The 26,728-nt window shown below is 37.3% G+C and overlaps 1 protein-coding gene across 2 annotated transcripts; it reads left to right on the top strand.

Annotated features, from left to right (window-relative positions):
* The first annotated feature begins 27 nt into the window (after nt 1-27).
* Nucleotides 28-21,152, top strand: TRA2A (transformer 2 alpha homolog). Of its 2 annotated transcripts, none has more exons than XM_030857049.2 (8): nt 28-234; nt 10,590-10,723; nt 14,160-14,325; nt 15,818-16,006; nt 18,166-18,281; nt 19,362-19,508; nt 19,978-20,045; nt 20,213-21,152. In XM_030857049.2, the coding sequence occupies exons 1-8, from the start codon at nt 199-201 to the stop codon at nt 20,221-20,223; spliced, it is 867 nt and encodes a 288-aa protein (XP_030712909.1). In that variant the 5' UTR covers nt 28-198; the 3' UTR covers nt 20,224-21,152. The 2 variants fall into 2 exon arrangements, with proteins under 2 accessions (XP_030712909.1, XP_030712910.1); XM_030857050.3 differs by having other exon boundaries at nt 29-234; nt 19,383-19,508.
* The last annotated feature ends 5,576 nt before the right edge of the window (nt 21,153-26,728 follow it).

Below are 26,728 nucleotides of genomic sequence, written 5' to 3'. Positions count from 1 at the left end.
CGCACTCGGGAGGCCAGAAGGTTTCTGGCGGCATCGGCGCCATTTTGCCGGAGCCTGTGACCGAGTGGGAGTGGAGTGGAGCGGCTGTTGTTGCCGACTCTTTCCTCCTCCCCACGGTCCAGTCAGCTGGTTGATTAGGCCATCGGCCCTCAAGCCGAGACCTGTCTCTTATTTAGTTCTGGGGAGTGCCTGGCCGACATGAGTGATGTAGAGGAGAACAACTTCGAGGGCAGAGTGAGTACAAAGCCGCGGGAGCCGTCTTCGGCGGCGGCCCGATGCTCGGGGTTTCTCTGGGACGAGCGCGGTCGGGCGGGGTTGCGGGGAGTTCTGCGGGGGCCCGCGGGGAACAACCTCTGGAGCCATCGAGGTCGCTTCTTCACATCCCAAGATGGCTTCTGGGTTACACTCTTGCCCCAAACACTACGGATAACCTCCCCTTCCCCCTTTCTTTGGAGACTGATAGCTGGACCCCTGGGTCTGATTTCCCCCAGCGGTGCGCCCTGCCTTCTCCCCACCCCGAGGCTTCCTTATCTGTGTTCCGAGGTGTGGGTCCCGGTGGGGCGGGAGGAGACGGCAGGGAGTTCCCCCCGGCCGGATAGTGGTAGGTGCTTCCTGCGGTGGCGTTTCTGGCGACCCCGAGCATCGTAGAGGGTCTCGGGGTCGAAAGTGCGCGGGGCTGCTGTCCGGGCGGGGAGAAGCTGGCGTGGGACTAGCTGGGGCCTGTGTCTCCTTGGCTCTCTATTGCAGTGAGCGGCCGCGTCTCTGTTGGAACCGGCGGCGTTGCGTCTATAAAGGCGAAAGCCTTGAGGTTGAAGGTGGGACGAGCCTAATGAAGTGGTTAGTCAACGACCGCACCGACCCTTAAGCGTTCTTAAGACGAGAGCTGTGAGGGGAAAACTACGCGAGGAGCCCTTTTCCTTTAATGTCCCTTCTGCTTTCCTTTCACTTCAAAATGAATGTGGAAATGCTATAACGCCTTATTTTTCGAATTCCTTGATGTTGGGCTTTTTTTTTTCTTTCTCTTCTTTATATCTCACCTTTTAATGCTTTTCTTCCTATGACCTTTCACCTCAACACTGACCACTCCTTTACAGGTTTTTACGGTAAAAAAAAAAAAGAGAGAATCTTCTGTCTTAATCTTACATAACTGAACAAATTTCATGGCTCAGTATTTTTACAGTAGTTAATGCTATGCTATTCTCTTAACTCAAAACGTTACCTGAAAATTACAGGCCCTCTGTCTTCCATTTCTCTTTTCAACCCATCCCCCAGCAAAGAGGGCTCAAAGTTTTTCATTATTTTGGATGTGATGAATATAAACATCACAAAGATACGTTATCCTCAGCTTAAAGATACTAGAACGTTTAGCAATGATTGGGTTATATTTCCGATGTTACCCTCGTAGTGAAAATTGATGTGAGCTAGTGTAGAACCCTGAAAAGAAAACAGTCCCCAGACAGCATTTTCCGGCTCTCGTGTTGGCATTCTGGTCACTAGGAGAAACTCATAAAAAACACTTCAGGTGTATGCTGGATGGAATGAATTTTGTCTTTTTATAAGAAGTTCATAAGATAAGCATCTGGAACCAGACAGTTAAATCAGAAGGTCAATTTAGGGTTTTCTTTTTGAGGTTAGAGACAAAGAAAGCTATCTTTAATGCTTTTAAGATTGGATTTCTCTAATAAAATCTGGAGCGTTAGATATTAATGAATAGTTGAACCTGCTCATTTTTTAGGATGGGGTATTGATTGTCGCAACAAGTTTTTAAAATCATGTAATGGTATTTAGGTGGTCGATAGTCATAAGCTGCTTCTTGTTTTGAAAATGTTAGGTAGTTATGGGAAGAAATTTTGCTGTCTGTTAATCTTCAGTTAGCTTCAGTACAGTTTTGGGCAGTTAATGTTTATTTTGGTTTGTGGTGAAGTGAAGAGGACTACTGTTTTGGACCTTGTTTTCTTTTAAGTTCTTATTTTTTTATGTAGTCATCAGGTTGAATTTGGCTAGTTCTAGGTAATTGTTACCTTACCCATCTGAGAAAGAAATGTAAGATTCCCACCCAGTTTTAAGCTAAAATGCATGTAGGCATTAACAATTTATTTTAATAGAAAAAGGTTTTTACCTTTTCCTTTTAGAGTGTTTGTGGTCATAGAAAATATTTTTTCACATGTGATACCCAAATGTGTTTTAGTATTAATGAACTCCGATTGTATAATAAATACATTCACCTGTTACCTTTTATTTTTTTTGGTTGGTTGAGGTATTTGTCTTTATTCATAATTGGGTGAAGAATTAAAATGCCAGAAACTTTTCTGAGGGTGTATGCTTTGTCGTTGTTGTTCTCTTAAAGCAGTTTCATATTCACCAGTTCTTTTGGTTTTTAAACTATAGTGATCTTTTATCAACTAACCACAAACCAGCAATTAAAAAAGGTTTTATAGAATACAGTTGTTGTGTTATCTTTGTATCTAAATGTAGTAACCTTTTAGAGAGCCTCAGAAAAAGGATTTTCAAATGATATTTCTGAGGTGTTTTAAGTAGTTATTATACTTCAAACTTTTTGACTAAAACAAATTAGAGAAAACATAGGTCAGTATTCAGATTTCATTTGCTTTATGTACAGAATAAACAACACATTTTAACGCCATCTTATTGAAAAGATATTTAAAATTAGAGGGTAAGTTCCTAGAGACTGCGGAACATATTAAAGAATCAGAACTCATACTAATAGTTACTACTTCTATAGCATTTTAGGATCTCCTCCCCTCCCCGCCATCTTTGACATATTTTCTCATATACTGCTCATAATCTTGCAAGGGCTGGAGAACTCTTAGCATTTTAAGAAATTAAAAACTTAGGCCCAGAAGACCATGCAGCCAGAAATATGAGATTTACAAGTCCCAGTCCATTGCTCATTGTATACTTAAACTATGCTGTGTATATATTTTGATTACTTTTTTTTAAAGGAGCACACTGCACTTCAGTGTCTCAGAGCCATTAATGGAGTTTGCTGAAAACAATGACAGGAGCTTCATTTTCCATTATATATTAATATCTCTTGCATTTTCAAAGGACTGGAGTAAAAGAGCTTTAGGAAAGAAAATATAATTGGCTGGATTTTGTTATAAGTAACCCTAACAGTTAACCAACCAATTTCCCTTCTGCCTGGGGTGAAACTGTTGAGCATCCACTACCTTTTTAGTAAAGGCCAGGTGTTTTTGAGGGAAAGAGAGCTTGGAGTCTGATTTGAGATGACTGACAGCTCACATCTGGGTAAAAGTAAGTATATAATCAAGTGCTGTGTGATAGAATTAATAAGGAATTAAGAAAATAAAGCTGAGCAGTTCCGTGAGCTTAGAGGAAAGGGAAAGCTTTATCTAATATGTAAAACTTACGCTGGACATTATGGTAAGGGAAATACGAATATTGATTATAAGGATGAGACAAGGAAGAGGTTGCTGGACTAATGAGACATGATAGATTTGACTGTGTAGTCAGATAATGGAGGATTTTGAATTCTAGATTTAGAAATTTGGACTTAATCCAGTATGCAGTAAGGAGCCATCTATGGATTTTTAATTCTGGGAGTGGCAAAATGAAAGGAATTTTAGCAAAGAACGGAGACCAATATAGGAAGAGCAGCAGGGCACACTTGAAATATTTAAGGAAGGAGCTTATGAAAAATCTGATCTAAACTGGACAACAGTGGGATGTAAAGAATGAGCGAGACATTTTTAAGGGATCCAGGAGAATAGTGGTGCCGATAAAATATCAATAAGTAGGTCCATTAAAGCAGTTTGCTTGGGACATGTATATCAACTTAACAGAATTTTAAGCGGAAATGTCTTTTGGAGCTGGGAGTGATGTTGGCACTTGATCTATGACTTTGAATGTCATCTTCAGAAAAAGAATACATCTTCAACTAAAATTCAATCTCAAAAAATTTTAGTCTCCTTGATAGAAATTAAGGGGAACAGAAATTAAGACTTTCTTGTTATTTTACTTATTCCCCTATACCTCTAATTTTTTTTTGAACGAAGCTTAGAAAAACGTTCAGTCCAATTTTTTTCTTTGACAGTGGCCCAGTGCTCTTAATAGAGGTTAAGGAGTCTCTATCTTATAATTCCACAATTGTCTATGCTTTGTAGAATAGTTTAGAATAGTTGAAGAGGAAGGATACTACTTACTCTGGCGTCCGTTTTTCAGAGCTTATTCTGGCTTCTTGAGTAGCTGGAATATTTTAAAGAGACTCCTAGTGTTCCCTTCTTAATATATGAGATGATTACCTGGATGATAAAAGTGAAGAGCCAAACACAAATTCATCTGTGTCAGTTTGGAATTTAAATTTGTTTGTGTTAAGATATTTTGTTGAAGAATAGCAGAAATGGGGGAAGTTTTGCTTTTTTGGTGTTTTTTTGCTTCTTTGAACCCTGGTTTGTAATTATAATAAGGGTGATGACTATGCCATTAAAAACCCAGCTTGGTGACTGGTTCCTTTTAAAAAAAAAAAACCCTCTCCTTTCTTTTTTTCTTTTCTTTCTTTTTTTTTTTTAAGAATACAAATAAGATTGAATCCCTGTTACAGATTAAGAATGTTAGCACTTTAGCTTAAAAAAAAAAAAAAAACTTGGTTCACCTTCTTAAGCAATTTATATATCTCATCAACCTGTTGCAAAAGGGTAAGGCTTCCTTTTAGTAGGAGTGGTATTAAACTTGGGGGATAGTCTTATGTGTCTTGGGTTTAATTTTTTTTCCCTAAAGTACTATGGTTTATCAAATTTTAATGCTTTTTTATTCCCCCATCCATTTAAGCAGAGAATTTGTGAAACTTAAGGTGACGTTTTAATACTCAAATTTTTGTATTTGAGGTTCTTTCACTGAAGGGTGCTAATTTGCTCAGTATAAGCAGAAGTTGGGATTTTTAAAAAGAGCAGTGCAACTAATCATACCCATGGTGCCTAACTAATTTTACAGATTTTTTGTAGATACTTTTTATGATTTGTACCATTCCTAAAACAAGTATAAAGAGTCTTGGGATCCGAAAGAATATCAAGAGATTTAAATATTTAAGAATGAGAGTCATTAAAAAAAGTACAGATAAACTTTGTTTATGGACTTAATTTTGTAAATGAACTGGGGTTACTTACTTATGGTATAGTGTGTAATGTAACAGGTGTGAAATAGCCATGAGTAATCAGCATAATAGTTTTTTAGAACTTGTGAACAGTGCGAAAACCTCTTTGATAGCATCAGAGGGTGCTCAGGCATCAAGTAACTAACCCTGGGACCTTTATGAAAGGTATATATCCACAAGCTGACTGAATTAATACTGATTATTTGTACACATGTCATAACCAATTTAGTAGGACTGAGTGGAGGTGAGAAAATGGTAGCGATCAGATGGGGAAAAGAATCAGTAAACACTAAAAAAAGAAAAGTTGAGAAGAGAATAACAGAAGGAAGTGTTGTTTCCCCTCCCTCCTTTAAGTTACTGCTGTATGTAGTTCTGTATAATCCTTATTGTCTCATGATTTTCACCAAAGTGAGTGACTAGGCCTGACCAATCTGAGGTAGAAGAAAAGTTACGATTTTTTTCCTTGAAACTAAAGCCCTGTAGTCTTACTTATTCAAGATTTGTAAATACTCCATGACATTAGAAGATGAGAACATAAGTAGGAAATTCTGTAACAGGTTCTTAGTAGTCTGTTTTAATATAGTTAAACCACTTTAGCCTTTTTACACTTGTTTCTGTACCTTTGAAGTTGCCACTTACACACTAGCTTTTTGGACATTACAATTGATCATGGCATATAAGCCGGCCGGTTTATGAGCCACATTTAAAATTTGTACAGAAGGGAATTCTCTGACAGTCCAGTGGTTAGGACTCCGAGCTTTCACTGCCAAGGGCAAGGGTTTGATCCCTGGCCAGGAAATTAAGATCCGCAAAGCCCTGTGGCACAGCCAAACTAAATAAATAAATAAAATTTGTACAGAAGATTTGTAGATTTTACAGGTAATTTCACAGTGTGACATGAGTTTAAATTTGATTACCTGTCAATTCCTTAATAATTTGTCTAACACATTGCCAAAATTATTCCAAACTTTAGAGAATATAAAGACATACAGGTTGGAATATGTGTGAGCCTTTGTAGGTACAAAGACCACTTTAATCTTACTTAGAATGCAGATACTGGCATGACTTTAAAAAAGGGGAAATTATCATTTAAAAATAGCTAATGTTATGAGCAATCGGTATTTTCTTTTTAAGAAATTGCTCTAATACCAGTTATGGATTAAAAAGAGAGTGAAAGTATTTCTTTTACAAGCCTAAGGATGAATCTGTAAAAGAAGCAGTCTATCATACTCGAAAGGAAGGAGGCAGAACTGCTATTTCTGTAGACTGAAATGAAAGAAGTGAGTAAACACAGGAGGTTTCCCTCAAATCCTAAAGAAGGAAATTCTTAGTACAATAAATATAAGTTATTTGGGTAATTTAAAATCCTCCCCACCCCCACATACAGTTTACCTAAATGCACTAGTATGTTTCTGTGGAATTCTCCAGTTTTACAAAGTAGTAGGGAAATATAATTTTGAGAATTTGTTTTAAAAGCTTATACTATATTCATATAGACTTGAATTTCTGTAAACTTGGCACTGTTACTTGGCGTTTGCCTTGGAATTTTGCCTTGCCATAATATTAGAATGGGTTACAGCATAGCATTTATATTGGTTTATTTTAATGGGCTTTAAGTATTAAGTATACATATGGTCAGAATTTTTTTTCCCATCTATAATATACTAGCTGTATTAAAAGACCCTGAAGTTATTGTTTGCTGTAGGAATTGTTCATGTTCGACATGAACATATTTAATAACCTTTTTCCTGGTTTAAAAAATAGTACATGGTTATACTATTTTTATACATAGAAAGATAGTTCTTTTCTTGTATTGGATACACTATAGTAATTGTAGTTAGCGCCTTTTTATTTTTGGCTGTGTCCTTCAACTACCACCAGAGGCATCTTGTTAATAAAAAATAGTTCAAAAAACAGTTCAAAAAACAAACAGACAGGGGCTTCCCTGGTGGCGCAGTGGTTGAGAGTCCGCCTGCCGATGCAGGGGACACGGGTTCGTGCCCCGGTCTGGGAAGATCCCACGTGCCGCGGAGAGGCTGGGCCCGTGAGCCATGGCCGCTGAGCCTGTGCTCCGCAACGGGAGAGGCCACAACAGTGAGAGGCCCGCGTACCGCAAAAAAAAAAAAAAAAAAAAAACGGACACTATTTAAGCAGGTTGTACTGTGAGAACTTTCTGCCTAGCTCCTCGTTTATAGTAGGTAAGGTAGACTGGAAGCCTCCTTAAGATATATTTCTGTTAAAATTCGTGGTATGATTTGGTTGAGTCATTAATCTGCCCATTTCAAGTAGGCACTATATTTTTAATGGTTGGTGGGTCTAGATGCAGGTTACTGAAGAATTTGCAGAACTTCTTGACTGGACAGCTTTAAGAGCAGGTTAAGTAGTCTCCAGTGAAACAGGACAGGTAACACCCCTTCTCAATATTTATTTTTCTCTTTGCAATTTCAGTTCCGTTTCCAAATTCTGAATAGTTGTATGAATTTCTTTGGAAAAAGTTGAAATTACCATTTCATAATGAAGACAAGTCAAAGGTAGAAAAGGATAATCCGGCATTTGTCCATAAAGGGCTTATGGTTGCCTGATTGCCAATGCACAGTTTGGTGAAAGTGGCATTTATTTGGTTGTCAGCCTTTGAGGAATGTTATTTTAAAATGGTGAATATGACTATGTGTGTTTGAAGACTAAACTGCTAGTTCTTTACAATGACAGGGCGTTTGTTTAGTATTATAGTAAAAATAATTATGAAGATTGAAAGTTTTTTATGCTTTACAGTTTATTCTTTTAAGTTTACTGACAGTTACTGATTTACTTTTTAGATAGATAAGTCTCCAAATTGCTTTTGGAAGTTAAAATTATTGACATCTTTATAAGTTAAAGGGAAGTTACTCTTTCTTAATCTTGAATGATTCCGGGGTAAAAAAATATGTAGTTTGAGGTTTCCCTGATATAAAAATTGAAGAGTAGGCAACAAAGGAGGTTACGTATATGTGACACCTTGGATAATAAAAAGCAAGCCTTCTTTTAAATTTGCTGATGTCTTTTGAAAAGATATTCTGTCATATCTTAATGCTTTTGTTAACAAACTAAAAGGAAAATAGCATATTTTCCAGTGGGTTGCTATACCAGAAATGGGATTTAAAATTTAAACTTTAAGTTGTTACAGAGTTACCTTGTTAACATTAATACCTAAAAAGTGGTTATTTTCAGCACTACTGAATAATTTTCAATTATTGTTTTTATGATGGAAGGCTTAAACCTAATATATAAAATTTTGATTTCTATCCTAAAAAAGGCTTTAGAGTGTTACAGAACTCAAAGCTTTCTATATGTATAACAAAGGCTGTGGTGATGTTTGTAGATTTATACCAGGGGATCTGTTTTATATGAGGGAAAGCCAAAAGGGAGAGGGGAATATATTTTTACCTAATGAATTATAGGTAATGAACTGGCCTGTGAGGCTTCAGTTACAAGTGAATTAGCCATACTTTTGTTTTTGTTTTTGTTTTTAGTCCTGAATGTGCTGCTTTTACAGTTTCAGTGAATGAAAAAGCCTAAGTTGCTGTGCCTGCTCCAGGCATCTGTCCAGAAATTTAGCAAGTATCTGAGATGTGGTGAAAGACTTATTGTAGGTAAATAAATGGGAAAAGCTGATATTAAACAGAAAGGTAGCTATATATTTTGATTTTGTTTTCATCTGAAAAAAATAAATAGGCTTAGCAGCATTAGTACTGTCCTTGATGAGTAAGTCTTTTGATATTAAACCTGAAGGAAAACTTTAAGGAAGTTGTGTGATAGTCTTAATAAATAGCCTAAATGAAAATTGGTGCGAAATTGGGATTATTTTCACTAATAATCAAGGCTTAAGTGGACAGAGAAACCACACTGTCCATCCAACTTCAGTCATAAGTGCTTCATATGTCTATCAAATTTAAAAAAAAACACAGGCTTTTAATCAGTTTTTTATATCCAACTTCTTCAGAAGCCAGTCAATTTTCTGATAAAGGATATAGTTACTGAAGGGAGTATAAGTATGCATAGCTGCATAAAATATGCAAAAACTATGAACAAAAGAGGTAGGATAAACAATAAAGACCATGATACTAATTTTGTAATGTACATTATGTACTTCACTGGATAAAATAGAAGTTTTTAAATGGCTCAGTTGCAAAAATACATCTACTACTAGGAATTTACAAGCCAAAGGGGAAATTTTTAAAATTTCATACTTTCTTTTCCCCTTGGTTTTTTTCAGTATGCTTGTTTTATTTCAGGTTGTATCTTTCTGGTTAAGTCAGAGTGAGCAAAGATAGTGGTCAAACAAAATCAGGAGATGGTAGTGATTTTACTAATTTTTTTTACTTCTTTGAACCTCAACATGTGTCCTGTAATGTGTGAGTTTAGATAGGTGTGTACAAATATTTCAGCCTATGATGCTTTGCTTTAACTATATCTTGATACCTTAGCATGGCTTAGTGAAGGCTTATTTTAAGATCACTTGGAATCTTCAGGTTATAAATTAGTGAAAACTTAAGGCATAGGTGGGGGGTTACAGTTTGTTAGAGTTATGCTTGAATTAAGTATTTATATTAAAATTGTTCACGTTTTAGGAACTAGGATGAAACATGAAAGGGGAGGAGGGTGAAGAGTATGGTAAAAACATTTAGAGAAATTCAGTAAATTCTCTTTAATTGTTAGAAACTAGACTTTTGAACAACTTTAAAGATTATAAAATTGTTTTTTTAATAAACTAGTTATTTGCACTTTACCTGCTGGCTTTTCCATTTGGTAGATAACATTCTGAACTCCAGCAGAGTTTTATAATCCCCACGTGCTTAAATATACTAAATGTTCTTTTTCCATTAAGGTTAATGTTCGTGAAGAAATTGAAGAGTTTTTTCCAAGAATGTGGAAGATAAATCAAGATAAAAGAAGGCTAATGAAAAGTATTAAAGATCAGAAAATTAAAATTGAATGGGGGAAAAAATTGAACAGAAGATTGGTCAGATAGAAGCACTTGAATATTTTTTTTTAAGGCTATTTTGAATTGTTTGAATTGGGGAAGAATACACGAAGTATGAAAAATGAAAAACTCAATGAAGAATGAAGAGAAGTAGAAAGCAAGAGTGAAGTAGAATTAAAAGAATCTGGAAGAATGAATGGGTCCTAGGTTAAGTAAATGTATGGTTTATGTTCCAGTGTCTGTATGATCAAGTTGTAGATGAATTTGCATGATTACTTAGTTAATAGAGAATTGGTGATCTGGTTCAAGTAGGGAATTATTGAGGACAGTTAGCAGTATTAACAATGGGTTATTAATGAGCTGAAATTTTTTCTGGAGGGTGTTGCCTAACCATTTGTTTTTCAGGAGCAATCAATATAAATAATTACGGTACTTTAAATGTTAGGTGTTAGGCATCTACGTGACCAGTGCCATTTGTAATACTGTCTTCTTTGTTAGGAGTCTCGCTCTCAGTCAAAATCTCCAACGGGAACTCCTGCTCGTGTAAAATCGGAGAGCAGGTCAGGATCTCGTAGTCCATCAAGAGTTTCCAAACACTCTGAATCCCATTCTCGATCAAGATCAAAATCCAGGTAAGTGTTTAAAATAATATGTAAGTGTGTTTAAAATGCTTTTCTTGGATTTTTCAGGGCAAAGTGGTTTTTACCAAATCCCTCATTTTTGTTGCATTTTTTGTGGAAATTTCACTGAAGACTCAAAATCATGAAGTTGTCTTTTTTTTTAATCTGTGGTTTAGAAATGAATGATACATAATAGATACAAAGACTTAGATAAGGTAGAATTTTCCCTTCGTCCATTAATCTATCTGATGCTAGCTATTAATACAAATTAAATGTGTTGTTTGATTTAAATGTGCTTGGCATTTGAAGGTTAATGTTTGATATTATTTCAATAATATTTGCACAACAAAAAGGTAATTTTCTCCATTGGAGACTTGGCACGCAGTTTAGTGCAGAGATGGTTGATGTATGTATGTTGTACTGGTTACCAGAATGATTTCAGAAAATTTTTCAAGATTTTTCAAGATTTTTCACCTTCCAGCTACATCCTTTACCTGAAGATTCTAACTAATTAGATCCAGCGTGGAACTCTGGTCAGATACAATTGGCAGGAAGTGGTCCTGGAGTGATTCAGAGCCCCAGCCACTACCACTTACACTGATTAAAACAAAGACTCTAGTGAGCCACTGCAAGGCTCACTGTATCAGATGTCCCAGGTGTACTGGTGTGTGGAAAAAACAGTTAAAAGCAACCTGGGACTTCCCTGGTGGCGCAGTGGTTAAGAACCTGCCTGCCAATGCAGGGGACATGGGTTCAAGCCCTGGTCTGGGAATATCCCACATGCTGCGGAGCAACTAAGCCTGTGCGCCACAACTACTGAGCCTGCACTCTAGAGCTCACAGCCACAACTGCTGAAGCCGTGCCCCTAGAGCCTGTGCTCCACAACAAGAGAAGCCACCGCAATGAGAAGCCCGTGCACTTCAGTGAAGAGTGGCCCCCGCTCGCCACAACTAGAGAAAGCCCGCGTACAGCAACAAAGACCCAACACAGCCAAATAAATAAACAAATAAATAAAATTTAAAGTAAATAAATAAAAACAACCTGGACAGTCGATTTGATAAGTCATTGTAATTTCTTCTTTAAAGAGGTAATTTATGTCTTTGAATAGAGTGTGATTGCAAGGGGGCATGAGACAAAAGAATCAAAGGCGTACTTTTCGTGCAATCCACAGCTATGTCTTTTTCTCTGTTGTATCCAGGATCCAGCCTAGTGCTTGATTTGCTAACCACTCTACATAATTAATTGAATCCACATGTGCAGAATAGTGCTAGATAGAATTCAGGTGTAGAAACAGAAGTGAGCACATTTTCGTTTTAGGACTTTTGTACTTGCTGCCCTTAGCCTAGAATTCTCTTCCGTCAAGATATTCTCATATCACTTGATGCAGTTCTCTGCTCTTGTATCACTGGAGAACATTAAATACCATGCACACTCTTTATTCCCTTATTCCTAATTTTTTTCGTAATATTTATCACTATCTGACTTAGAGAAAAGGTAAGCAGTCCTGAAAGATTTTAAATTAACATCACTTTTTGTTACTATAGTCCTCCCTCAGTATCTGTTGGGGAAGGATTGGTTCTTCTGCGGATACCAAATCCTCAGATGGTCAAGTCCCTTATATAAAATGGCATGGTACAGTCAGCCCTCCACACGAAGGACCAACTGCATTTAAATGTAACTATTGATATTTTATGTGACAACTTATTAATGTTTTTTATATTTTAAATTGAAGCTATAAATTGGTGCTAAGGAAAATAGGAAATGTCCTGTTTGGTATTCGTATAAAACACAAGTTATTTTCTTGTTTCTCCCCCACCCCGGCCAGTGATTAATTTCTTGCAGATAGTAGGCCATTCATATTATTTTCATTCCCACTCAAGATTGTTTGCCTCCTTTCAATAAAGCTGTACTCTAAGCTTCATACACAAGATTTGTCCCAGTCCTTTCGTCATCTTCATTTTCATTCCATCCTTTATAAGTATCCTAATTCCTAGCAGATTATATACTCTTTTGCAATTCTCTAATCACATTTCCATGTTTTCTTGCTAAGGAACCTTTGTTCTTGGTATTCCTAGAACACTTTTCCCCTGTCTCCCTAGTAGAATCTTATTAAGTCTCCTAGCTTTATTGTTTAAACTTTCTGGCCCTTAGCATTTATATCATTTATTGAATACCTCATAGAAGTTATTTTGTATGACTTTCATGACTACTGGTCTGGGTGTTTAAGGATAGATCATATGAATAGTAATAAGAAATGGCATTTTCTTTGCATTAATAGGCAAAGAAAAAAGACTGTGAGCAATTGGAAATTATCAAATAGGAGATGAACTAGGGAATCAGCAGTAGAGAGATTGGTGAGATGCTGTAGAAAGCTTGAAGAAATGAAGACCATTAGACATGAAGACTTAGTTTAGTGGGGATTTAGGTTGTGACGAGTTAATTTAGCAGATGCTAGATTGCAGCAGGCGAAGGAAAGACTGGGAAGGAAATGATACTTAACAATGGAGGGAATATAGGACTATTTTGAAAATGTGATAAGAGTCAAGCGATTTTATTGTGATGGTAATGGTAGTTGATGGTTTGTTTTGTCTTTTGTGTGTGGTGAAATACACTAAATTTATAGTCTTAACCATTTTTCCGTGTATGGTCACTGGTATTAAATGCATTCATATTGTTGTGCAACCATCCGTCTCCATAATTCTTTTTGTCTTGTAAAACTGAAACTCTACCCATTAAATAATGACTCTCATTCTCCCCCCAGCCGCTGACAACCACCATCTTATTTCTGTCTCTTACGATTTTGACTACTCTTAAGTACCTCATCTAAGTGGAATCACACAGTATTTGTCTTCTTATAACTGGCTTATTTCACTTCGCATAATGTCCTCAAGGTTTATCCATGTTGTAGAATATTAAAGAATTTTCTTGCTAGTGCCAGTTGATTTTTTTCTTTCTAAAGAAGGTGGAGCCTTAACATGTTTGTAAGGTAAGGTGGGAAGAGTGAGTTTAGAAGGGATAGACTGGTAACAAGGAGGAGTTGTAGTGAGGAAGAATACTTTTTCCTCTGAAAGGGGAAACGAGCTGAGAATAAGCAGGGATATATATAGGTATAGGTCCTTGGCATTGTCAAAAGTTCAGAAAGCGAATGTAAAACCAATGAATCATGAACATAATTAGTAAAAATTTACTGTACACATACCAAAAAGACACTTTGCAAACTGGGAGCACTCCAGCCAAACATGGAATGAGGCTCAGTGGTATGTTGTTACAAAGCAGCTTATATGGTGAGCAGGCAGTGTCTTCACAGTATTTGGTGATTAAGGTAAATTAACGACTGATCTGGTTTTGTCTGCTCAGGGAACCTTCATTTGGTGTCCATTTGCTTTTGATTTTAACAGCGTTAGGCATTTTATTCCAGTATCTTTACCTAAATTTATTTCTCTCAAAGGTCGAGGTCAAGGAGGCATTCTCATAGACGTTACACTCGATCCAGATCCCATTCTCACTCTCATAGGAGACGATCTCGAAGTAGGTCCTATACACCAGAATACCGGCGTCGCAGGAGCCGAAGTCATTCTCCAATGTCTAACCGGAGAAGACATACAGGCAGCAGGGTATGTGTTTTTTAAAAGTTAATGAGGGACTTCCCTGGTGGTCCAGTGGTTAAGAATCTACCTTCCAATGCAGGGGATGCAGGTTCGATCCGTGGTCGGGGAGCTAAGATCCCACATGCTGCAGGGCAACTAGGCCTGTGCTGTAGAGCCTGCACGCCACAACAAAGATTCCGAGTGCTGCAACTAAGACCTGACGCAGCCAAATAAATAAATTTTAAAAAACAAAGTTAATGAAAACTTATTTTGTCTTTCCTGTGTATTTAGTCATAGTATAACATCTTTTATGGGAGCTAGAGCACTGTTTAAAAGTGGTACTTCAGAAACATCCTTGGCTATATGAATATTGTTTATATGCATTCAAGTGTGTTTTCTTTTTTTGACTTTTGAGTTGTTAAAAGAAATGAAATCTGGGGACTTCCCTGGTGGCACAGTGGTTAAGAATCTGCCTGCCAATGCAGGGGACATGGGTTTGAGCCCTGGTCCAGGAAGATCCCACGTGCCGCGGAGCAGCTAAGCCCTCGTGCCACAGCTCCTGAAGCCCGCGCGCCTAGAGCCCGTGTGCCTGGAGCCCGTGTGCTTAGAGCCCGTGCTCCACAACAAGAGAAGCCACCGCAGTGAGAAGCCCGTGCACCGCAATGAAGAGCAGCCCCTGCTCACTGCAACTACAGAAAGCCCGTGTGCAGCAACGAAGACCCAACACAGCCAAAAATAAATTAATAAAATAAATAAATTTATTTTTATAAAAGAAAGAAATTGGGGAAGAAGCAATATGTTCCAATAATTGAGTTGAAAATACTGAGATTAAAAGTTTTACCATGGGAAGGGTAGCAAGGAAATAGCAAAAGCTCTGTAGTAATATTAATAGCTAACACTTATATTGAGCAATGTGCAAAGTTCCTCAATGAAGTAATACTTTTAATCTCTCTTTGAGTCAAGTTACCTTATTATTGATAAGGAAATTGAGTCTTAGATATGTGACATTGAGGTTTGTTTGTATTTAACCATGGTGGAGTCTGCTATTATTTAATAATGCTTTGAAATTTGCATGTTAATTTTTCAAATCTGGATTGTGGGAACCTTGAAAGATTATCCTTGCTAAAGAATGAAAATTGAGGAGGAGAATCTAATCAGCAATTGCAGATGAAGTCAACGTTGAGTACAAATCTATAAGGGATATAAAACATTTGAATAAACTAAAAATATGGCATTAAACTAAGGATGAATTCTTAGGATACGTTCTGAAAATTGCTGGGCTAGAAAGTTAGGGACATTTTTATTCAGGATGCAGCCTGGAGTATATTCTAAAGAAGGCTTGAGTGTACTATGAACTGTAAAATATAGCTCGCCTGTTTTTTTTTCTTTTAAATTCTTGTTTCCAAGTGACTTGAAACAATATAGTCTTTGTGTATTGGGTGAAGTGTTCTAAGCAAAGTATTTCTGTGTTTTTATTTTAATTTGGAGCTTAAAGTTAAATAACATCTTTATTCAACAGGCAAATCCAGATCCCAACACGTGTCTAGGAGTGTTTGGCCTCAGTTTGTACACAACAGAGAGAGATCTTCGCGAAGTATTTTCTCGATATGGACCGTTGAGTGGTGTCAATGTGGTTTATGACCAGCGAACTGGACGATCACGAGGATTTGCTTTTGTTTATTTCGAGAGAATAGATGACTCAAAGGAGGTAATTTTGTTTTTGTAATTATTTGTCATTTTGAAAATTTTCTGATGTGCATTATTTAGTATTGAGTTACTGTTAAAAGCTGATTGATAAACTCCCAGTTCTCTAAACATTATGTCCTCTTTCATTGTCTGGCATGATTTAAACTCTACCTCTCAGTATTAGAATTGGAATGGCCAGTTTCACTTTCCAGCTAATACTCTCTGGTATAGGCATATCTTTATTGAAATCCGGCTTTGTAAAGTGAGGTTGTGTTTGAGTTAATGGAAAAGGTGAAGTATATATGTGTTCTCTTTTGAATAACCCTTATTCATGCTCCAGGCAAATGATTACATTGACCTTTTAAAAGAATTGTGTTTAGGGCTTCCCTGGTTGCACAGTGGTTAAGAATCCGCCTGCCAATGCAGGGGACACGGGTTCGAGCCCTGGTCCGGGAGGATCCCCCATGCCGCAGAGCAACTAAGCCCATGCACCACAGCTACTGAGCCTGCACTCTAGAGCCCATGAACCACAACTGCTGGGCGCGCATGTGGCAGCTACTGAAGCCCGCGTGCCTACAGCTCGTGGTCCGCAACAAGAGAAGCCATCGCAGTGAGAAGGTTGCACACTACAACAAAGACCCAATGCAACCAAAAAAAAAGAAAAAGAAAAAAAAGAATTGTGTTTAGGTTTAATCTGTTTAATTTTTGTAAGTGTCTATAATTAGCTCCCTGTCTCTACAGAGCTTTGTTTATCTATTCTCTTAAGTTCATCTACCATTCTGTTCTATAAATGAAAATAATACATGGAAAGAATTGGTACTTTTTCATTTTTGTTTAGTGCCATTCTTAATTTGCCTGACAGAATGATCCTAATCAATGTCAGGGATTTGAAATAGTGCTATTCTAATGTTCTAGATAATGGATTATAGAGGAAGCAGTAGGCTTGCCTTCTCCATATTAAAAGTTCATAGTGACTGAATTAGAAAATTCCATTTTAAGGAATTTTTGAAGGTCATTTGTTAAAGAAATGGAAAGTACTGGCATTTCTTTTTTGTACCATTTTACACGTGACAGTAGTTGGCTATAGGTCATTATTGCTCTTTGCATCAACAATGTTTGATTGCGGTATAAGCAGTCGTAATAAAAGAGTATCTTTCAGAAACAATAAATGCTATTTTTATTTGGTGGTAGAGGCCAGGGATGATACTGAACATCCTACAGTGCACAGGATAGCCACCCGCAACACGGAATTAGCAGGCCCCAACTGTATCAATAGTGGTGTGGTTGAAAAACCCTGGATAATTCTAACAAAATAATGCTCTGAGTTGAAGGCATTTATGTTATAGACATTATGATAGACACAGTAATGGTTTTTTTACTGTTACATGTTTGTGATTGGTTTATTCCTGTTCTCAATTAAGGGATAAAGGTGTAAATTTAGAAATACCAGGATATCTCACCTGAAGTGCGTAGTGCAAACAATATCATAATTAAACATTTTTTTAATATGAAACTTGTTTGTCCAGTCTTTTCACACACCTCCTCCTCTTAGGTTTATTTCTGGATAAGATAAAATTAAAATGGCAACTTTACTTAGTTCCTGAGAACTTCTTAAAATGTGTTAAAGTGGTTGGATTCATTTTTGCATTTATTGGTATTAGTACCAAAGGGCAAAGTGTTATGTAATGTGAGCACAGACATAAAGACAGCACTTGCTGGCGGATTAAGAAGTTCCTTTATATTTGGAGTTCACTAGGTGGCAGTGTGTTACTTAAGGAATGGCTCTACAAGTTTTCAAGGAATGGCTTGACAAGTTTAGACTTGTCCACTGAGTTGCAATTTCTGCTTTAAGTTGCTCAGACTGAAGCTAGTTACTGAAGCCTCAGAATTCTTCAGGCTTCCCTGGGTTGTGTGGTTCCTTCTTTATGGCTGTAGCTGCCCCTAGTCTTTCAGCAGAGGCCTGCTTAAGTGTCCACGTGTACGTTGAAAACTCAGTACTATTGACATGCATATAGCAGGGATTAATACATCAAATCCTAGCCCTTCTTACTTGAGAAAGAAGTGTTTAGAGAATTTTAATTTTTGAAATTTCAAATGAAAAATGTGTTAAATTTTTTGCAGTTTTGATAGTTTCTCCTTGGTGAATTATGCATGACTTTCTGTGCCTGTTCTCCTTTATAGGCTATGGAAAGGGCAAATGGAATGGAGCTGGATGGTAGAAGAATTCGTGTAGATTATTCTATCACCAAGAGAGCGCACACACCTACACCAGGCATATACATGGGCAGACCAACTCAGTAAGATTTCAAGTTTCCTAAGCTGAATTTTAGGAGCCAGAAATCCACCAGAAATGTGTGCAAAATTTTGATGAATCAAAAGATAAACTTCTTTTCTCTGTAACTTGAATTGAAAGTTATTTAATATGACTATATGTATTCTTTGAATCGTTTTATTTCTTTGATTTTTTATATGTATATTTGAGCATGGGGAGAAATTAAAACTATTGAAGTGCACTCCTGGCTATTTTCTTGTACTACAGAAATAGAAAAAATATTAAATACTAGAAAATTGTATGCTTTTAAATATTCTCTAAATGTATATGTGACCTTGGAAGCCTCTGTATATATGGAATGGTTTTACTGATATTAATGTTTGTTTTTTAAAAAGCCAGTTTTGCATTGTGTACAACATAAATAGGGACTTTTATAAAAGTTTTTTAATATAATATAACCAAAGGCAGTATTTCTTAAGAGTGAAAGAAGAAATATAGGCTTTCATTTAATGTGAAGCCTCTTGGGAAAATATAGGATTTGACAAGGAGAGCCTACAGAAAATAGTAGTAATAGTGAAAATAATGTCCCTATGATTAGGAGTTGGGAAAACAGCAGGAAAAAGAGGGCTTAGAGTTTAAATTCACTGCCAGAGGTTTGAACACCAGACCTTGAAATTTTTTAGCGCTGGATGTCAGTTCTCTTTGGTGTTCAGGGTTGGTTACTTTTAAATTCTTGATATTTATTAACTGCTTTTGAACTAGTCATAGGACATACATCTTAGCATTTTGGTACTTTTTCACCTTATGGAAAAAAGCACGATGCTTTTTTCACCTTTCACAAAAGGTGTTGCTGATTTGGATAGTGCATTAATAGAAGAGCATTTTATAGTTTGGAGAGTTTTGTGAAATTATTCGTGGTTATTTATGTTATACATATGAAGCAAAAGCAGAATACCATGGGAGTCAGCAAAGTGAGACGTGGAAGTAATTAGCATGAAAGGGTTATCTCTTCTCTCTCTTGTCTATCTCCCTTCCTTCTTCCATTTTATTTAAGCATCCATTTATATTAAATGATGACAGAAGGTGATCATTCACACTGATGTAGAGTTTTCACATTTTTCTGTAGCAGTGGTGGTGGAGGTGGTGGTGGTGGAGGTGGAGGTGGAGGAGGTGGCAGACGTCGAGATTCTTACTATGATAGAGGATATGATCGTGGGTACGACAGATACGAAGACTATGATTACCGGTACAGGTAATGTTTTAACTTACAATTTCTGTTCTAAGTTAGATGATAGTAGTAGTGTTTGGCACTTTTAATTTATGTTTAATGTGTATTAATAAAAATATTTAAAATATGGGGCTTCCCTGGCTGTCCAGAGGTTGAGGCTCCGTGCTTTCAGCACAGGGGACACAGGTTTGATCCCTGGTCGGGGAACTAAGATAAGATCCCACATGCTGCACAGCGTGGCCAAAAAAAAAAAAAAAATTAAATAGATTTTATATGATGCTTTCTTGAAAGTAGGAAAAATGATTTTTCTCAAGACCAAGAAAAGTGGTTAATTATCTGTATTGGCCAATACTGTTCTAGTATTGTTGGCACATGGAAAACTTAATAGCTTTCCTCTTAGGTCCATTATTATTTTGAATGATGGAATATTTGGTTTTATCTGCCTCGGTGTAGTGATTATGTGATATGCTGATTAATCTTTTATTTCCTACAGAAGAAGATCGCCTTCTCCTTACTATAGTCGATACAGATCACGATCAAGATCTCGTTCCTACAGCCCAAGTACGTACACTTTTGCTTTTGTTGCATTACGAACCTCATTTCTAATTAATGGTTTATATTTTATAAAATTAAGGTATATAGTGACTGTTAATAGTTGGGAAAATATTAGGCAAGTCAAACTATAATTCTCATTTGATTAAAAAAAATTTTTTTTTACTCTTTTCCAGGACGCTATTGATAAACAGAGTGGTTGCAGTTGAGGACATCTTTTTCTTTCTTTTTTTTCCCTTTCTCTTTTTTTGTTTAATTCTGGATTTCCCCAAGCTTCTAATCCTTCCTACTCCTTAAAAAGAACCCTTACAAACATCTTTGGTTTATTTAGCATCTACACTTTGTCGATTGTATTGCTGTTTTCACCCCTTTTATTATATTCTTAAAGATGTAATTGTCATTTTGAGTAGTTAAGCATCTTGAGTAAAAAAGGAACCCCCAGTGTTATGCTTTTGTAAATGTTTTTTTGTTTGTTTGTTGCTTTTACAGAAAATTAACTCCTGCCTAATCGAATGAGGAAAGAAATGATCTTTTTAAAGCTTCTTTTGTGTTAGATATTGTATTAGACATGGTATTAGAGAGCTGCATTTACTACAAACTCCTTTTTTAACTTTCTTTTGGGAAAGTTAGTAACATAAAGTAGTTCGGTCATGTCAGGTTTGTCTGGGGTGGCATGGAGCAATCAAATAATTGAGTGTAGAAAGTTTGAAGCTATAGAAGGAAACACTTGGTCATTTCTTTTGAAGAACGGAATTTTTGAGCCCTAAAAAATATGTCGTTTTTTTAGAGATGAAAAGCTTGTGGACTCCTACAAAACATGTTGTATTTAAAATACATTTGTTAAAACTTAAAAACGTAAAGTTTGATTTTTGTGTTGGAATTTTTGAAGTTTAATCAGTGAAGGACAACCCTTATTATTTATTATTTAGAGCAGTTGTATGCTTTGCTGTTAGAAATTTTGGTATTGGGGAAATGGTTTAAGTAGGCTATTGTATAGAGTCCTTAGAAATAGTGAGGCGAAGGGTAGTCTCCTTTCAAATAAAAGTTAATTTCTTTGAAAATGGGACTGTCTCTTTATTGTGGTACAATGGGAAAATATAACTGGATTAATTTGGATTTCCTTTTTCCTAACATTTTTGCTTACGCATGAATGTATAATCTGTGTCTCTTCTTCAGTCTTGAAAAACCATTTTCTTTCCTCCCTTTTTTGGTCAACGAACTTGGAAATATTGAGAGTATTCTGAATCAAACACTATGCTGAAGGAAAGATAAATAATATGGTTCATTTCTTCAAGAAGCCCACATTCTAATAGGAAACAACACACTTAAATGACTGTAATGTAATGAAAGGAGAGGCTCTTAGGCTGAAGAGGTGGATGATTTTTCAGGTGACCTTTATAAAAAGGTAAAGGAGCATGAGCCTCCTTTGTTTTCTTCCTCAAAGCAATGAGAATAAAATTAGATAATTATGATCTATATAATAGATCAGTGGGATCTATGGAACTGAAGTACCTCAGACATCTTTATTAAAAAGCTAACTCTTCAGGGCTTCCCTGGTGGTGCAGTGGTTGAGAATCTGCCTGCTGATGCAGGGGACACGGGTTTGAGCCCTCGTCTGGGAGAATCCCACATGCCGCGGAGGAGCAACTAGGCCCGTGAGCCACAACTACTGAGCCTGCGCGTCTGGAGCCTGTGCTCTGCAACAAGAGAGGCCATGATAGTGAGAGGACCGCGCACCGAGATGAAGAGTGGCCCCTGCTTGCCACAACTAGAGAAAGCCCTCGCACAGAAATGAAGACCCAACACAGCAAAAATAAATAAATTAATTAATTAATAAAACTCCTACCCCCAACATCTTCTTTATTAAAAAAAAAACCTAACTCTTCAAAATGTGTTTAAAATTTTTTTTGCCAATAAGGGCTATCCAGAGAATGAAGCTGTCTCTTGTTGCTCCCTAGAGGGTTTTTGTTCTTAAAACCAGGTTATTTAAAGACTGGAAATCATTGCCCTAAAGAGAACATTAATTTGTTGACCATAGGAGTACATTAAAGATTTAAGCTGTATGTCATCAACAAAAGTAAAAACATTGGCTACAATCTGGAGAATTAATAGCCATATAAAGAGATAGTGAACATAATTAAAGACAATATGTAGGGAATTCCAGTGGTTAGGACTCCACACTTTCAATGCCGAGGGCGCGGTTCCGATCCCTGGTCAGGGAAGTAAGATTCCGAAAGCCCTGCGGCACGGCCAAAAATTTAAAAAAAAAAAACCATAAAATGTAGACGTTACATATGCATTAATGGAAAGAAAGCAGGGAAGGAGAAAAGGGGAGTAAGGGGGATAGGAGTTTTAAATAGGCCAGTCTTTGAAGACCTCCCTAAGAAGGTGGAATTTCAGTAAAATTTTAAGGTGAGCAGGGAGGGAGCCTTGTAGATACATGGGGGAAGCATGTATTAGGTATAGGGTACAGCATGCATAACTGCCTTAAGGCAGTTACATACCTGGAAGTGTTGGAGAAGAAAAGAGGTCAGAGGACAAAGATAATAACCGAGGGCTTGGCACTGCTGGGGAGAATGGGTAAGTAAAAATCCAAGACAATTTTTTCTTTTTTTTTGTATTGAAGTATAGTTGATTTATATATATCGTCTTAAGTTTCAGGTGTACAGCACAGTGACTTTTATATGTGTGTGTGTGTATAAAACATACTGTTTTTCAGATTCTTTTCACTTACAGGTTATTACGAAATATTGAGTATAGTTCCCTGTGCTATATAGGTTATCTATTTTATATACAGTAGTGTGTATATGTTCACCCCAACCTGCTAATTTATCCCTCCCCCCACCGCCCTTTCCCCTTTGGCAACCATAAGTTTGTTTTCGGTCTGTGAGTCTCTGTTTTGTAAATAAGTTTGTATCATTTTTTTAGATTCCACATATGAGTGATATTATATGATACTTGTCTGTCTTCGATTTTGTATGGTAATCTGTAGGTCCATCCATGTTGCTGCAAATGGCATTATTTCATTCTTTTTTATGGCTGAGTAATATTCCATTTGTGTGTGTGTATATATATATACACATACACCACATCTTTATCCATTCATGTGTCGATGGACATTTAGGTTGTTTCCATGTCTTGGCTACTGTAAATAGTGCTGCAGTGAACTTTGGGGTGCATGTATCTTTTCGAATTATGGTTTTCTCTGGATATATGCCCAGGAGTAGTATTGCAGTATCATATATGGTAACTTTATATTTAGTTTTTTAAGGAACTCTTCGTCATAGTGGCTGTACCAGTTTACATTCCTACCAACAGTGTAGGAGAGTTCCTACGGTATTTTTCTTTTAATTTTGGCTGCATTGGGTCTTCATTACTGCGTTCAAGCTCTCTCTAGTTGCAGCGAACAGGGGCTACTCTTTTTTTTTTTTTAACATCTTTATTGGAGTATAATTGCTTTAAAATGGTGTGTTAGTTTCTGCTTTATAACAAAGTGAATCAGCTATACATATACTCTTCGTTGTGGTGCACAGGCTTCTCATTGCGGTAGCTTCTCGTTCCGGGGCACAGGCTCTAGGGGCATGGGATTCAGTAGTTGTGGCTCGTGAGCTCTAGAGCGCAGGCTCAGTAGTTGTGGCTCACAGGCTTAGTTGCTCCATGGCATGTGGGATCTTCCCAGATCAGGGATTGAACCTGTATCTGCTGCATTGGCAGGTGGATTCTTAACCACTGCACCACGAAGGAAGTCCCCTACAGTATTAAAGTAAAAATCTACGATAGTGTTTTTAACTCACTGAAAGGTAGAAATAACTTTGGGAGGGGGATGGTAGTGGTGGTTCTTTTGTTGTTAACTCCTTACAACAGTGGTTCCTGCTTAATCTTACTTGGGTCATGGAGCCCTTAAAGATCTGAAAAAATGGAGACTTACCTAGTGGTGCAGTGGTTAAGACTCCGCACTCCCAATGCAGGGGCCCGGGTTCAATCCCTGGTCTGGGAACTAGATCCCACATGTGTGCTGCAACTAAAAAGTTTGCATGCCACAACTAAGGAGCCCACATGCCACAACTAAGACCTGACACAACTAAATAACTAACAAATAGTAAGAAAAAAAAAGAGGCAGGCATGTTCCTGACTCTTTAAAAAAGATAAAAAATTTGAAAAATACTTGCAAACTGTCTTCCTAGGTAAAGTGCATGTATAAAACAATATAAGTTCACAGACATTGTGCATACATCTCTTAAGGTAAAAGCACGTAACATACAGACATTGCCCACGGATTCAAGAAGAATAGTTGTCTTTCCTCGGCTGCTTTTTTTTAGGATATTACTGCTTAGAACATTTGAATTTAATAGCACCTTGAGAACTGTGAGGCACACATGTATATTGCTTCATTATGGCAATTAAGAGACTATTATTTATAATGTAAGTTGAAGGTTTATTTGTTCTAAATAGGTCTACCCCAATGTCATATTTAATGTTTTGAGTGTATGGATTTTCTTCTTCCCACTAAACTGAATTTGAAATTAAGTGGATTCAATGATTAAAATCAGTGCATTTTTTTATGATACAAAAGACACATTAAAAGGTAAGATGAGAGAGATACCACTGAGGAGTAATGAATATAGGAAATGAGAAAGGTTTAAGTAACTTCCAAGAAAGCAAATACACAAGTAAATGGAATAACAGGCTTTGCCAGTTTATACTCCCACCAAGAGTATGTGAAAGGGAGGTCTTCTCTTGAAACAAAAGATATTGAGATATTACTGAAGGAAAATAAGCTTCTATACTCTGGAATTATTTACACCACAAAATTATTTCAAAATGAAATTAAGGTAACAATTTTCAAAAACAATATGGTGAGACTTCCCTTGTGGCACAGTGGTTAAGAATCTGCCTGCTGGTGCAGGGGACACAGTTTGAGCCCTGGTCTGGGAGGATCCCACATGCTGTGGAGCAACTAAGCCCGTGTGGCCTAGAGCCCATGTGCTGCAACTATTGAGCCTGCATGCTGCAACTACTGAAGCCCGTATGCCTAGACCCCATGCTCTGCAACAAGAGATCCCACCGCAATGAGAAGCCCACGCACTGCAACGAAGAGTAACCCCCACTCCCCGCAACTAGAGAAAGCCCGTGCGCAGCAATGAAGACCCAATGCAGCCAAAAAACTAAATAAAAAATAATGGCGAGGACAACATAATAGTGGTACAAAATATGCATACTATGGAATCCTGTATACTTAAAGTGATTTCACTAATTCTGCCCTACACGTGCTTGCAAGTGACCCTAAAAAGGCTACCCAGTCAGGAAACATCAGCACGATGTTCACAAGCTTAAAAAGAAAGCTGTGAGTCCTCACAGGACTCTATGAAGTGCAATCTAGGTATGTACGGTTCCCCATTTATCCTGGGGGTATGCATTCTAAGACCCCCAGTGGATGCCTGAAACCACGGGTAGTACCAAACCCTGTACTACACATTTTTTTTTCTTTGTGTACATACCTATGATAAAGTTTAACTTACAAATTAGGCACAGTAAGAGATTAACAATAATAAAGTAGAACAGTTAAAAGAATATACTGGGACTTCCTTGGTGGTCCAGTGGTAAAGAATCCTTCCAATACAGGCGACGTGGGTTTGATCCCCGGTCAGGGAACTAAGATCCCACGTGCCACAACTACTGAGCCCACGTGCCTCAACTAGAGAGAGAAAACCCACACGCCACAACTAGAGAGAAGCCCGCACGCCACAATAAAAGATCCCACGTGCTGCAGCTAAGACCCAACGCGGCCAAAAAAGCGAAAACAAAAGCAAAAAACAATATGCTGTAAGAAATTCCATGGCAGTCCAGTGTTTAGGACTCCGTGCTTTCACTGCTGAGCGCCCGGGTTCAATCCCTGGTTGGGGACTAAGATCCCACAAGCAGTGCAGCGTGGCCAAACAAAACAAAACAATATAAAGTTACATGAATGTGTTCTCCAAATACTATACTGTAATTACACTTGTGATAATACGAGATGATAAAAATGCCTATGTGACGAGATTGAGGTGAATGACAGACATTGTTAGGCTACTGTTGATCTGATGATAGGTCAGAAGCAAGATCATCTGCTTCAGGTGATGCTGGATCTTGGATCTATGATGACGTTGATGGTTGGAGATTCTGAGCAGGATGGTGCGAGAGTTCATCACACTACTCACAATGGCGTACAATTTAAAACTTAAGAATTGTTTGTTTCTGGAATTTTTAGTATTTTTGCATCATGGTTGACCTCAGGTAATTGAAACTACAGAAAGTGTGAAAGGAGGGACTACTGTATCTCTCTGATGATAATTTAATCCAGGCATACATTTTCATGGCGTAATTTTCAGACTACTACACATATTGCTTCTTTGTAAATTTGAGAGGATACTTCCTTGATACAGGGGGTGTAACTGGCAACATACTTTAACGATGAGTTGGGGATAAAATTGACAAACTTGGAAAAATTGACTCTTCAAAGAGAGGGCCTAAATAGACTATCCTACTTTCCCCTCAGAGGTGAACATGGACACATGAGTAACTGAAGCATGACAGTTTTAGAACACAGAATGTGGCTCTGATCACTTTAATTTTGAAAAATTAAAAGGACAAATAAAAGGGAGAATAGAAAGTTTAATTTGAATAGAGTTTCAGTTGGAGAAGATGAAAAAGTT

The sequence above is a fragment of the Globicephala melas genome, chromosome 9, assembly GCF_963455315.2.
Source record: "Globicephala melas chromosome 9, mGloMel1.2, whole genome shotgun sequence".
Classification (NCBI taxonomy): domain Eukaryota; kingdom Metazoa; phylum Chordata; class Mammalia; order Artiodactyla; family Delphinidae; genus Globicephala; species Globicephala melas.
The sequence above is the reverse complement of the archived record's forward strand: the minus strand, read 5'-3'. Positions and strand labels throughout refer to the sequence as shown.